The sequence below is a fragment of the Poecilia reticulata genome, linkage group LG4 (assembly GCF_000633615.1).
Source record: "Poecilia reticulata strain Guanapo linkage group LG4, Guppy_female_1.0+MT, whole genome shotgun sequence".
In the NCBI taxonomy this organism is placed as follows: Eukaryota; Metazoa; Chordata; class Actinopteri; order Cyprinodontiformes; family Poeciliidae; genus Poecilia; species Poecilia reticulata.
This window is the reverse complement of record NC_024334.1, coordinates 6,225,685-6,239,832: the sequence shown is the minus strand read 5'-3', so window position 1 is coordinate 6,239,832 and position 14,148 is coordinate 6,225,685. Positions and strand designations below refer to the sequence as shown.

Genomic DNA, 14,148 nt, shown 5'->3' with positions numbered 1-14,148 from the left:
GTTCACGTCTGGGTTTTAAGAGAACTGTTGCATGACTTCAATTGTTCTCTTTTCTTAGAAAGAAAATAATTTTAATTCTTATTCTTAGACCACACCTTTTTTTGGTGTACTCTGAATCATAACCTAGTCATACAATTTAACATTAATCTATGTTTTGCTGTCTGGACAGGTTGTCTGGTTCAGCTAACCTTTGTACAAAAATATTTTGGACATAAATGTCAGTGTGCTTCTCGATTGATAAGATATGCTCCTCCTTGCTAGGTAAGTTAGTTTTCCCAAAGTTTGACGCTGTATGTTATGGTCTTGTGGCCAAACTCAACATTTATCTTAAAAATCTAAGTTCTTCAGTAACCACTGGCTGAATTTGATAGAAATTGTTAAATAATATAGCATACAAATTATAAAATGTGTTCCCTCTAGATTGCATGTTCATTATTTTTGGTTGTAGTAATTATAGGAAGTTATATCTAATTGGTTTTTGTTGGGGGTTAATTAAATCTTAGTTGATTGTTTTTTGATGAAAATAATAATACAAAAAACTAAAAGGGACTATTCTATTTTTTTATGTAAGAATCTGGATGTGAAGCTTCTTCCAAACTGAGTTTCTGTCTCTTTAAATATCTGTGTTTATTTTTGGGCCTCGTTCTTTCTTTCCATCTGCTGAAACCAATTATTCAACTTGGCATTTGCTCTACAGTCTGAATATCAGAGTCTGTTATGGATTCCAGGTTAAGGACCGTCAGTATTTCCTTGAGGATTTCTGCTTATTCTTTACATACTTTCTGCCTCCTAATGAACAGTGTTTCATAGTTAAAAGAGGCTTGTGCGTGCTTGTTTGCTTGCGTGTGTGTGTGTGTTACATTGAAAAGCTTGCAGCTCTTGTTCTCTTCTGCTTTTTGCTCTCTCTCCAAGGCCAGATATGTAAGGCAACGGCCCAAGTTTTCATTTTGAGCGGGCCCCTCCTTTTCTTATCCTCTGTCAGCACTTTCACAACTTCACCACATTGGCTCAAGTTTCAAGATTAGGAGGAAAAGCTCATGTAATGGTGTTTGGCTATGGAATGGGTGTGAATTTTAAATGCGTTTGAGTTTTGTTCACCAGTACTCTATCTAGTGCATTAAAATAATTTTAACATCCTTTTACAAAAGTAAAATCTCTTTATCGCAGTGATTTTTTGAAATTTATTTATTTGGTGAGTGGCTTGTTTGATTCATTAAAGAAATTCCTTTCCTGCTACAACAGATATGAGGGTAAAAAGTTCACATAATATGTTTTTAAGCTTTGAACACAGCCAATGTCTGTGTGTGAGAAGCATGCTCTTTATTGCTTTTGACCCTGTTTCTGGCCTTTGAGTCTATTTTAGACCTAAAGTTCATTCTTCTTTGTTTGGGTCACAGAAGCAGTCAGCTCTTTTCAAGCTGAAAAGCTATCTCTATTGAGCTTAAACCTACTGTTTTATGTCTTCCAGGTTGTATGTATGAGTGTGGAAGATTAGATTTTAGACCTACATTTTTATATTGCATCCATCACTGAGAGTAGCAGCTGTGCTATGATTCAAGAAATTGGGAAGGACAAATCTTAAAATTAGACAAACTGAAGTAGCATATTTGTAATACTACAGCAGAATACATTCACTAATCCTGATTTTTTAAAATAATGATATAAGGTATCTTGAGGATGATGCAATGATCTCTAGCTTTTTGATGCATTTTATGAGTAAAACTGATGGTTTTTAGACAAAAAGTATGATCAATTAATCAATAAGTTTATTCACTCAACAAAACGCATTTCACCAACGTACAAAAACATTGTCTTGTGACAATTCATCTACATAAGTGAAAGGGAGCAGAAAGAAGAAAAACCTTATAAAAACCTGCCCCTTTCTCAATAATTACAAAATAAATCTTTTTGTTTTCAAGATTAGTCATGAGAGAAGCTGCAGTTTGCATTTTTTTTTCCTAAGGCGTACAATACAAGGAGCTTGGAGATTACATGTTCATGTTTCATAGCAAGTGAAGAAATGGAAAGGAATTTTGAAAAACTACCCCTTTTTGCATTGTGAAATGCCAATGTATTTCCACAGTGAGAAATATGGGAAATTACTTTTTGTAGTTTTTTTTTTTTTGAGGTTGGATTGTTCTGCTGAGTCAGCCTTTAAAAGTCATGTGTTGCATTTGTGCAGAACACTTTAGTCGGATGTGTGCTGAATGTGTAGCTGAAAAGACTTCTCTGTGATTGCCTGATTCTGTCTGATGGTTCATTTACATAATTTTAGGTTGTGAGCAAAGATACAGAGAGCAGACAGAGCAAAAGTTGTCAGAGTTGGGCATGTGTCAGAACGCTATGGAGCGATCGTTTTGATATTTACTGAGGAAATATTTGTATTTATCACTGATTACTCTTCTCTTTCTCAGTAATTTACATTATTTATAGTCATTTCAGTACTGAATGCACAATTGATAAAAAAAATATTAGACAGAAAAAATGACTTTCAAAATAAAACTTTTGACATAGACATATTATATGGCATGTAAATATTATAAGACCTTAAACTGGAGTGAGGGGGTATTTTATGAAAATAAACCAATATGTTGGTTGTTCTTAAAATTTTGGTTTATTGTTCTCTTTTTACACTATTTCTCATTTAGAGATTTCCACTTTCTCATATTTTAATCACAAGCTTACGAGGGTTTCTAACATTAAAGTACAGCAACAGCAATGTGTTAAACTGTGCAGATTAAGATTTAGGAGAGCAGAGATTAACTCAGATGGAGCCGGGATGAGTCATTTAAGTCTCTCCTTCCCTCTGTGATATTCTGCAGCTTGTAGTCTGCTGATCCTGCAGAGACCCAATCTGTGCTTTGTCACATTTTAAAGGGCAGGATGCCAGTCCTGGTTTCAGCTCAGAGGCCTGACCCAAAATGGCAGCTCTCACTTTAGCTGTCTCCACCAGTTTCTGTATTTACACATGCTTGTGTCAATGTTCCTCAGAGCTTTAATACCATGTGCTGCGACTGTAGTTTTGTGAGGTGCTCAAGTTCAAACCTTTATGTGTTTTCTTTTCTCCTCCTCACAGAGCAACCATAGAGGAAGTGGAGGGGGATGTGTGCGAGTTGGAATCCAAGCTTGACAAAGTGAGTACCACCCATGAAAAACATTGCTTAATTGTTCATTTGCTCCACGGTGAGAGCTGGCAGCTGCAAACGGACATTCTGTGAGTGGGAAGGTGCAGGTTTGTCCCAGCCCTTCTCTACTGTATATCCCCTGGCAGACTGCCTTTGCAGAAAAAAAAAATACATTTAGACAATGTAACTAAGATATGCAAGGTTTAGTTTGCTTTAGTGAAAGTGCATGATTGTATTCCAGCTGTGAAATTCTCCATGATAATGTTAAGATAAAGAAATAACCTCCACCATCTCAATGTACATACACCTGACTTATTTGTATTTGTTTGATTATTCATGTCAAAGACTGTTTATTCTAACAGTTTTGCCAATCAAAACTGAGAACATGAGGAGTCAAAAATGTCCTATTTAACTATACCTGTAATATAAGAATGCATAAGGGCAGCATTCAATATTTTTTAGTCTTCCACCCATTGGGAACTCATCATTTTTTTCTGTACTAGTAGCATAATATATGTTGCACTGCTGTGTAAAAAAATAAAAGATGTATGAGGAGATTACCTTAGTGCAGTGACCGTGTCTCTGGTAATTGTAGTTTAAAAACAACTGTTCATTCACTGGTTAATCAGGATTCCTGGCTACCATGAAGACAAGAGAACAGTTCAAGCAAATCACCAAAAATGTGGCTGATAAGTAGAAGTACAAGGTCAGCTGAATCCATGATTAAGAAAGGAAGGAAATGTGTAAATCAGTCTAGATCAGACTAATCTCACAAACGGAGGGAGCCAACAAGGAGGACACTAGTGAGAGAAGCCAGTATTATTATGTTGAAGGATTCGGGAGCTTCAGCAGCTGAGTTGTGAAGCATGGTGGTGGCAGCATCATAAACTGGGAATGCTTCTTGGCAGCAGGCCCTGGAAGGCTTATGAAGCTAGACGTAAAATGACTGCAACAAAATATATGGAAGACAGTTTGTTTCAATCTGCAAGAGGACATTTATTTTTCCAGCAAGGCAATGACCTGAAGCATTCACCAAAAACCACAGAAAAATGGTTTAAAGACACTAGGTGGGTGTTCTGGAGTGGCCCAGTCAAAGCCACAGGAACAATGGAGTAAATTTGCAACAGCCTGACAGAGACCTATCCACACGGATCCTGTTCTGTGATTGCTTTGAAATGAGCATCTATTAAATAGTGACTTGAAGAAAGTGAATATTTAATTTATCTACTTATTTCATGTTGCATATTCTTATTAGCCGGGTTTTTGTTTTTTTTTGGTAAAAATCAGTTTTATTTAATGGTGTTTTATTTTTCTTGGTCGGAAAAGACAAATTTTGTTGATCATAATTGTTTTGCAAAAACAATAAAATTATATAAAGATCCATGCAGGTGAATACTTTTTATACCCCGATCCGAAAACCATAAATTCCCCGACGTCCACTGCCCTGCAGCCCTGCAGCTGCAGAGTTCACTAGCTGCGTTCGCTACCTGAGAGCCGGGCCGCGATCCCGGGAGAACCCACTGCATTGTTCCTGACTCTTACAGTCGCAGAGCCCCACCTCTGTGACTCAGCCCCAGCCTCACTTCCCCTCTTGCTGTGGAGAGGAAGGATCTGCCAGATAGTGGGTGTGTTTGCGTGCATGAGTGTGGCTGTGACAGTGTGTAATGTCACCCATGTCTAGGGTGGAGTCCTGCTTCGACAGACCAAAGTTCAGCTCTTTTTATTTGGAGCTCGCAGTTTGTCCGGCCAGTTCACATACAGGCATGTTGAATAAAAAGTAAACATGCTTTCAGAGCGACAAAGCGAAAGCCTTTTATTTTTAAGATGCGGATTAGTACTCTTTGAATATGACTTTACTACTGTTGACTTTCTTTAAAATCTTAAAATAATCTAACAGTAAATTGCATTAATCTACCAGAACTGTGTGTATTTTTTTACTGTTAAAGAAAAAGAAGCACACAAAATGCAGCTTACTAAAAAATGTTTTTCTCTTTTTATGAGTTAATTAAGTTGCTGCTCTTTGGCTGCAGTTGCTAACACTTTAGCTTCATGGCCAGAAGGGCAGCAGTAGCTCAAATCTTGGCTTTTGGTCTTTCTGTGTAGAGTTTGCATGTTCTCTCTGGTTTCTTCCCACCATCCGGAAACATGCATGTTTGGTTAACTGGAACATTTAAATCACCCTTCGGTGTGTATGTGGGAACGGCTGTGGGTACCGTGATGGACTGGCTGTCCTTGGTTTACCCTTTTGCTCTCAGTCCTCTTTAGAGCATGAATAGGCTAAAACTCCCAGTGACTCTGGATTATTATTTAGCAATTATAGTAAATGGATGAATGATTAGTTAAACAATTTCTTGCTATTTGCATTTTCCTGAAGCTATTTAGCTGCTTTGAACACAAGCGCACACTTATGTTCTTTGTCATATCTGATAAAATATTGCAATTCATCCTGTTTGCAGATGATACCAATTTATTTTGTTCTGCGAATTATGATTTCTCACATGACTTTTTGAGATGTCTAAACTTATCCAGTGGTTTAAATACAACAAATTTTTGATGAACTGGAATAAAATAAAAGTCATGATTCTATCAGAATGTCCATAGATCAAAATTTAATGGGAGGAGCAATTTTTAGGGATTGTTTTAGATCATAAACGTAACTGGAAATATGAAATACAAAGAAGTATTGAACTTTTAAGTAAAGTAAATAATATTTTAGAACTACGGATAGTCCGGATATTATATTACGTGTTGATTCATATCTGATTGTATAGAGGTATGGGGCAATGCATGTAAAACCAAAACTAAACATTTGTGACACAAAAGAAAGCATAAAGTGAACACTAGACAACATATTAAGAAATTGTTAATTCAAATATCTTGAAACTAAGGGAATTGGCTCATTTAAAAATGCTACTGATTATGTTTAAAGCTGGAAAGCAATTATTGCCAGTTATTTTACAAAAGTTCTTTGCTCTAAGTTCAAGTAGGACTGGACAATAAATCAATAACAGTATCATGATTGGCACATGATCAATATCAATACATAACACATCTGATAGAATATTCAACAGAATATTCACTCAACTCTGATTCAGGACCAAACAGCGTTCTGGGGGATTTAGGAAAAGCTAAGCAAGATTGGTGCCATCAACTACCTCATTCTTTGGTTACTTATCAACAACCTGTTGAGTTACTTGCGAAGCAGTAGTTTAAGGTTTTGCCACTGTGCCTCACAACTGCTTAAAAAAAAACAAAAAAAACCACAAAAAAAAACAATTGCGTTCTCTGTTTAACAAGCATCCACCAGGTGGCATCTACTTTACTCGAGGTAGACACCCTTTCTTGCTGTTCTCATCCAGAGAATAATACAATTCAGAAATAATAAAAATTTTTCTATGTAAATGAATATGGCCTGAAACATTGACCATCGCATTGCTTTCTGTTTCTGTTTTCTAATAACCTTTGTTAGCCTTTACCTCATCAACTTCCCCTTTGTTTCCCCAGCTGGTGAAGTTGTGTATTGGGATGATAGATGCTGGAAAAGCCTACAACGCAGCCAACAAGCAATTTGTCAACGGGATCCGGGAGCTTGCCCAGCAGTCTGCCAAAGATGAAGTCATTGAGGTAAACAATAAAATAATCCAACCCGAACGAGATCAAAGAAAGTTCCCAGCTTCAAGGGTATTTTTGTTAGATTTTTTTTTTTGTTTCCCTCGTCCTGGTTACTCTTTTTGTTTTTATTTAACAAATTTTTTTCCCTCCATTAAATGTTTTGGATGAGATAAACTATGCTATAACATGGCTCATAAAAGCCTGTGTCCACTTCTTGTTGTGGAGACCAGATGTTTTGTTTTCTCTTGTGAATTTCTTTCTCTTTGCCTTTGTGTGTAGTTGTGTCACAACTTCACTCTGAAATGTGAAATTCAAATTCTGCATACACTCATACATCATAGACCTTAACTTGAATAAAAAAATAGTGTTTAGACTGTTTCTTTTTCATCTAAAGATTACTGGTTTCCTTTAGTTCGTATATGATAAATTGTGTTTGTCCAACCTTTGCTGATTTGCTTTGTCTTCTGTTTTTGCCTGTTTTCATTTTCCGTTTTTTCTTTCTCTCTTTCACAGTCCAGCCTCACAAAGTTTGCCGAGAGTCTGCAGGAGATGATCAACTATCACACGGTACGCTGTTCTGTGAAAACCGGATGAATTCCATTTAGTTTTTCTTTTTTCTTCAGCTGTTGGCTGATGACAAACCCAGATGGGCAGATAGTTCACCACAGCTGTTTAACTCCCAGTTTCTATTCACTGCTGGGAAACTCGGCAGCAAATCCCTGGACAGAAAATATCTCCAGTGTCTTTAAAAAAAATACTTTGTCTTGGGATCAGTTTTTAATAAACCTGGTGCTAAGATTTAATGTCTGAGTTAACAACCCCGAAGCTTAGCGCTGCTGAAAACATGTCAAAGTAGCTAACACTGTCCGCCATAAAAAAGTGGTTAGCTGGAAGCTATTTGGGTAGAGTGCATGTTGTGGAGCACAGGAATTTAACTGTTAGAATAAATTATGCATCAGTGGAGTCAGCATGGTCATGGTCAATTTTTTATGATGCGGTTATCATCCTTCAGGACAATTCAACACTTTAGAAGAAGCATTTAAGATTTTAGATGTGAGTTTCTGTTGCTCTTGCAGATTTAGTGTCATATTGCTGCAATACGTCTCACTTTCAAATGTGGGATATCTGCTAATACATAGCAGCCATTCCCAGGTTCTTGAACTGTTTAGGCACCTGCCTTGACAGATTTCATTAAGTGACGGCTTTGATTTAGTCTCATCCTTAGACTCCTGACTTGTTAGTGTCTGGTTGGGATTGTAGTTGCATTTAAAAAAGAACTTTATTAATGCTAATTTAACCACAGAGAAGAGGCGCAGGATGAACTAGACTCTAGCTGCTAGAGGCAGAGGCTATTCTTATACAGTGACTGTTCCTCTATTGGTTCTCCTTCTCAAGTCTTTTCTCTGTTAGCTGTCAATCTCACAGCTTAAGTCAAACTATATGGTCAAGTTTAAGACGTTCTGATTTCAGTCACCAGCCAATTTCTCAGAGCATCTCCAGGATAAGTGATAAAATCTTGAACCTACAGAAAGTACAGACCATTTTCCTAATTTAACCAAACCAATTTATTGGTGACAACTAGATTTTCCCAGCTGTGGTTCTCGTTGTTAAGTTTACCACTTTTCTTTGACGATCCAGATTTAGATCGAGAACATCCTTGAATTCAAGTATGATTTATTGCAAAGGAAGAAAAATGTGATGAGCAAACTTCTCTGTTACAGGTGCTAAAAAAAGATTGATTCTATGTTGGATATAGATGCTAGCTGCCACTAATCCAGTTGTGGCAGCTGATATAAATTGTAACAACTTGCTCAGGCTTTTTATTTTAAATAATAAAATGCAGAATTCGAAGTCCATAATGACTCCAGTCTGATCCCCTAAAAGCCTCCAAGAGTCATTTTGCGAGCCTGCGACTGTTACTCATCTGAGGCGACTGTTGCCATATCAGCTGACTGCCTGATTGGTTTTTGCCACTCAGCGACCTTTCAGCACATGATCTGCTCAAACACAGAGCTCAATCTGTTAGTCAGTGATTGCCTCTCTCAGGCACACTGCTCATATTGTCTTCAGGCTCTACTTAAAGTGCTTGTAGGTTCTTATTTTGTGCTGGGGATCTCATTTTTCAAGGAAGCGTGCAGGTTAATGAGAGTATGACTCACCAACAAGAATAAACAGATTGCGTCATTCCTCGTGTTTATCTCTTTATGAGGGGAGTTTACAGAGTCGCTGTGTTTGTGTAAATTTTGTTTCCTAATTACAGCCTGTAGATGTTAACAAAATCCCTCCAAAACTGAGATGGTGAATGCTGACTGGTTTGAAAAAGGAAACCTATTGGTGTTTCTGTGGCTGTTGTGGATAAATACATGCCATGTTAAGTGTTTAAAATGTTTATTCATAGTTTGTCAACAAATGTGGGTAAATGAGCAAAACTCATTTTTTTTCTTTTCTTCACAGATATTGTTCGATCAGGCGCAGAGATCAATCAAGACTCAGCTGCAAACGTTTGTGAAAGAGTGAGTGTCAATGAAAGAAAAGAGCAAAAGCAGGAGATACTCTAGATATTTGACGTGAACATAAGTAGTCAACATTAAAGAAATTAAATGTTGGGAGGAATAAACAGAAAGAAGAACAGAAATTTTTTTTTCACAGTTTCGATTTACAGTCAAATGTTTTTTTTAATGGTGCCTAACAGAAGTATTAATTCCTCCTTGCAGTTTCTTTCATTTTTCTCATGGGAAAGCCACATTAGGATTTTATGAAGACCAAGACAAAGTAGTGTTTGATTGCATAGTATAAGGAACTGTCAAAACTTCTTTTTATGAAGAGAAATCTGAAAAGTATGATTCATTTTTATTCATCCCTCTTGAGCTAAAACATTTTCTAGAGACCGAGATTTCTGAGATTTTTGCAAACTGTCTAAAGCTGAGATGGGACTGGACCTTTAGGTCTTCTTCATCATCATAGTTTATTACACTACATACTAGATACATGCTACTGAATAATGGGGACAGAATACAAATGCTGGAGATACTTTTCAGATTCTTATTTGTAAAATTTGTAAAATATCAAATAAAACCCCTGTTGTAATATATTTGTGGTTGCTGCTGGTATACTAAATGTGGAAAGGGTCAAGGTGAATGACTACTTCTTCCAACTTGCTTCATCATATCTGTGTGTTTTAAACCTCAGCTTGAAAATTCAGACTGTTGGCATAATTACAGGAAGCAGTCACAGCTCGGGATTAATTCATTAGCAGGATTAACAGTTTTAGCTTCAGGCACGCCAAGACTGAACACCCACGTTATCAGCTCCAATACTTCTAAGGGGAAGCTAGACGTTGTTCTTATTTGTTATTACTCCCAAAAACCTCAAAGTGAAAAGGCTGAGTACTTTTTCTGAGAGCTTTGATAATAGCAATGGAAAATATGTAAAGCAAGAGTTGACCTCCAGAGATTTCCAGAATTACCTTGGACCTTAATGAGTTTGTTTTTGTATGACCTTGCTGAAAGGTGAACATTCCTTACTTCAACAAGTCACCTGAAGATAATGAGAAGCGCCATAAATTACTGCCTTATGAGGCATTATCCACGTATTCTCTAAAAATATAATTATTTAATTATTCTTTGATTTAATAGTCTACAGAGGCATAATTTGGCAACCTGAAATTCAGAGTCTTAAGTATGAGTTTTAAGCTTTTATCGCAGCTAAACGCTTTTATAAGCATTTTTGTGAATGGTAAATATATTACTTATATTAGGTTAGAAGTAATAGTTTTAAAAGCCTAATGTGTTTCAAAAATATATCAAGAGAACAAAATATGTTGCTTAATTGAAACTAATAGGAGATGAAGTTTTATTGAGATTACTTTTAGAATTAAATGTTAATTTTAACAACTGTCTGCACAGGCTGAATTATAACAGCTCAGTGACTATTGTACGAATTAAAGCTAAATTACCATATAATTGTGTCACTACCATCATTTCCTCTTTTCTAATATGACCTTAAGAGTGTCTTTGTTTTATGTGTAAATATATCTGCTTGAATTCTTGGTTTTGCTTCCTAAATCTGCATAAACATCTGCCACAAAAGTCATTTTTAACTGCTTTGTTTTTTAGACTTTTGCTCTCAGCATCCCATACTTTGATTTTTGCTCTTGAGCTTTAAAATAAACTTGTTGGAAAAGCTTCAATTTTCCATTGTCCTTCTTTGCAGTGACCTGCGAAAGTTTAAAGAAGCCAAGAAACAGTTTGACAAAGTGAGTGAAGAAAAGGAGAATGCGCTTATCAAGAACGCTCAGGCTCCTCGCAACAAGCAGCACGAAGTAGAGGAGGCCACCAACATCCTGACCGCCACACGCAAATGCTTCCGACACATTGTCCTCGACTACGTCTTACAGGTATGCTGACTCTGTGGGATTTAAACACAGAATAACAGGGATCAGTTTGTTCAAACTGATCAAACTGATCAGTTTGATCAGTTTGATCAAACTGATCAAAACTGATCAGTTTGATCAGTTTTGATCAGTTTGGGATCAGTTTGATATTTCTACATCATGTTGCAACAGAAATTTTAGTTCAAATCTTGTAGCACTATTTAGCAGAACATTGTGCTTTGCCAAATGGTGCACAAGCATTTTTTTAACAAGGCTTTAAATAGAGTAACATTTTGCTGATGTGCAGCTTAAAAAATGAGCTGTGCTGTCATAGTACCGTCTTTATCTTAACTTACAGATGTGTGATACTTCAGGGCTGTCAGCCTACAGTGCCTTGCAAAAATCAGCATATTCTTAAATAAATGTACTAATATATTCAAGGGATTTAATGTGCTGGAAGGCCTACTTGTGAAGTGGAAGCATGTTTTATTTTTTATTTTTACTTTCACAAGTAGAAATGTGAAACATCTGGTATGCATTTGTGCTCAGGTCCTTTTCTCTCATTCCCCTGAATAAAATTTAGTGCAGCCAGTTGCCATCACAAGTTGAATTATTAGTAAATAGAGTGCATCTTTGTGTGATTTAATCTGTTTAGATCCAGATGTTTTGCTTTTAAGCAAAACTGCCAAGAAGACAACAGTTGTTAGCAGAAAACTGACTCTGGTCGATCGCTTGTTGTGGTGGAAAACTAGCAATGCATATCAATCAACCAGACTTTATTTATAGAATATCTTTCATGTTTAAAACAGACAAACAAACATTCAACTTTTAGAAACACACAATGAAATTATCAGAATGGTCAAACAGAGTAAACAATAAGGAATGAACAATGCTACCCTATTCTAAAACTTGTTGGTGGCAGCATAATGCTGTGTGGATTTGTGTTGCACAGGGGAAGAAAGTCTGGTCAGTGTTGACTGGATGAAGCTAAATTCAGGGCAATACAGACCTGTTTACATTGATACCTTGGTTACCTAGAAACACAAACCCCGACACAACTGAACTGTTTTCAACCAAAGCATATTCATGTGTTAAAATGGCCCAGTCAAAGTCCAAACATAAATATTTTTGCAATCTATGGTAAGACTTGGATGTTGATATTTATGGGTGATTTGACTCATTTCACATAACAACGTGCAGATTTTTTTGTAATGGTAATTTTATTATATAGCACATTTTCAGCAACAAGGCAATACAAAGTACCTTGTCTCTAGTGTGTCTCTTTATGTACAACACTGATGACACTTGGAGCTATCATTACAGCCAAAGATATTTCAAAGTAATGACTCAAGCAGGCTGAATACAAAGAGATGCCATACTTTCCAGATTTACAAGTAAAATGTATTGAAACAATGTATCATTTATCAAAATTTTTGAACTTTTTGTTGGTGTCACAAATCTCAAAATGTGACGAAGTATGAATACTTTTGCAAGTCTATGTACAGTAGTAGTAAAATAAGCAACTATATCTCATGAAACAACTTAAAAAATCAATTGTGAACTACATCTTTATACCTCCTCCAAGATAGATGGCTAATTAAACCAGTACCTGCTGCTGATATCTTCTCAAATACTCCCATCTGAATGGAGGATGTCCCTCTGCTCAATTATGTTGATGTGATTTAATTTTCATTCAACTCTGCGCTTGGAGTGATGGCTATAAAAAGATCCGCTGGCTGTTATATCATCTCCCATTTCTCCCAGCATCGTGTTGGGTAACGGTAAGGAAAAGACAAAATGACTCCTTTCTTCATCAACCCGTTCATCAAAAATAAGCTGAAAAGGAAATGAAAAAGGGGAAGCTCGCAAGAAAACAACTGAAGTGTTTAATGTTAAATACCTGTTAGGTTTCACAAGAAATACATTATCATACATCAAATTTAACACTTTATTTCCAAGACGCATCACAGGACAGGTGTGAGGAGAAGTGTTGCATTTTTGCAAGTTTTTCTTGCTGTAAAGTACTTGTTTATAGTCCATGGCATCAGCTGTGTCTGTGAGTCTCAGCAGCTCTAATTTCTTTGTGATTTCTGATAAAGCAGCTGCCAGCACTTTCCATTCAATCTCCCTCCAAAGGAACATGCACTGCTACATTTGTTCCATTTTCCCCCAAAAGCAGATTTCAACGTTCTGGTTCAGCTCTGCATAATCGCTGCCTTATAAAATAAAGCCTGACTGTGTGGAATTAGTTTAGTTTTTATCAGGCTCTTTAGTTTTCTTTCAGGAAATCTTTAAATGAGCTGCTAGCTCAGCTGATTTAAATGGGCCTTTTTAATGCTTTATATTTGGTTAGGGTTGTCAGCATTTTAAAACTCCACCCTCAAGCAGTGCTTACTGGAATACTTAAGAGATTTCAGCTTTATTTTTTTTTTTCATTTCTTCTAGATTGTCTTTGCCTGGTTATGTGTTTTGTAGTTTGAATTGACATTCTGGTTGGTGGAGGAAGGAGAAAATATAGATGAGACGTTGTGCTTTAGTTACATTAGCCAGACTGTGAGGAGCAAAGCTACGTGATAAATAAAACAATAATTAAGTGTTCACACCTTTTCAAACAGAATAAGAAGTGTTAAGCTACTTATTTTGTTCTTGGTTATGTATATACATGTTCTTTTTCTGTCCTACTGATTTCTTGTTTTCAAAAAACCTGTTTGAAATTAATAAATCAAATAAAATGCTAAACTTTTGGGCTCTGGATTCAACTACAAATTCACAAAAAATGTCCTGACTAGTTTCATCTTTTCATCCCTGAAATAAACACCAATTCTTAACATTTAAATAAAAATCAAAACCAGAGGAAACAAAAAGCTGTGTCAACTCTAACAGACAAGAAGCTGAAACATGAACTTTTTTTTGTCTGAGATTAAATTAGACTAAGCTTTTCTTTTCTTTAATTACTTTTTTACTTTATTCAAAATCAAAAGCTTACATAAATTGTTTGGTAAGAAAATGTATTTTGGTAATCACAAGTGGAATCGTGAA

At 36.2% G+C, this 14,148-nt stretch overlaps 1 protein-coding gene across 4 annotated transcripts in view; it reads left to right on the top strand.

The window, feature by feature from the left end:
• Window positions 1-14,148, top strand: part of LOC103463472 (arf-GAP with coiled-coil, ANK repeat and PH domain-containing protein 2) — a 51,085-nt gene that overhangs the window by 10,677 nt on the left and 26,260 nt on the right. For all 4 annotated transcript variants that reach the window (XM_008406838.2, XM_008406837.2, XM_008406836.2 and 1 more), the window contains exons 2-6: window positions 3,077-3,134; window positions 6,630-6,749; window positions 7,251-7,304; window positions 9,192-9,250; window positions 10,950-11,133. In XM_008406838.2, coding sequence (XP_008405060.1) covers window positions 3,077-3,134; window positions 6,630-6,749; window positions 7,251-7,304; window positions 9,192-9,250; window positions 10,950-11,133 — 475 coding nt within the window. The remainder of the gene's footprint in view (window positions 1-3,076; window positions 3,135-6,629; window positions 6,750-7,250; window positions 7,305-9,191; window positions 9,251-10,949; window positions 11,134-14,148) is intronic.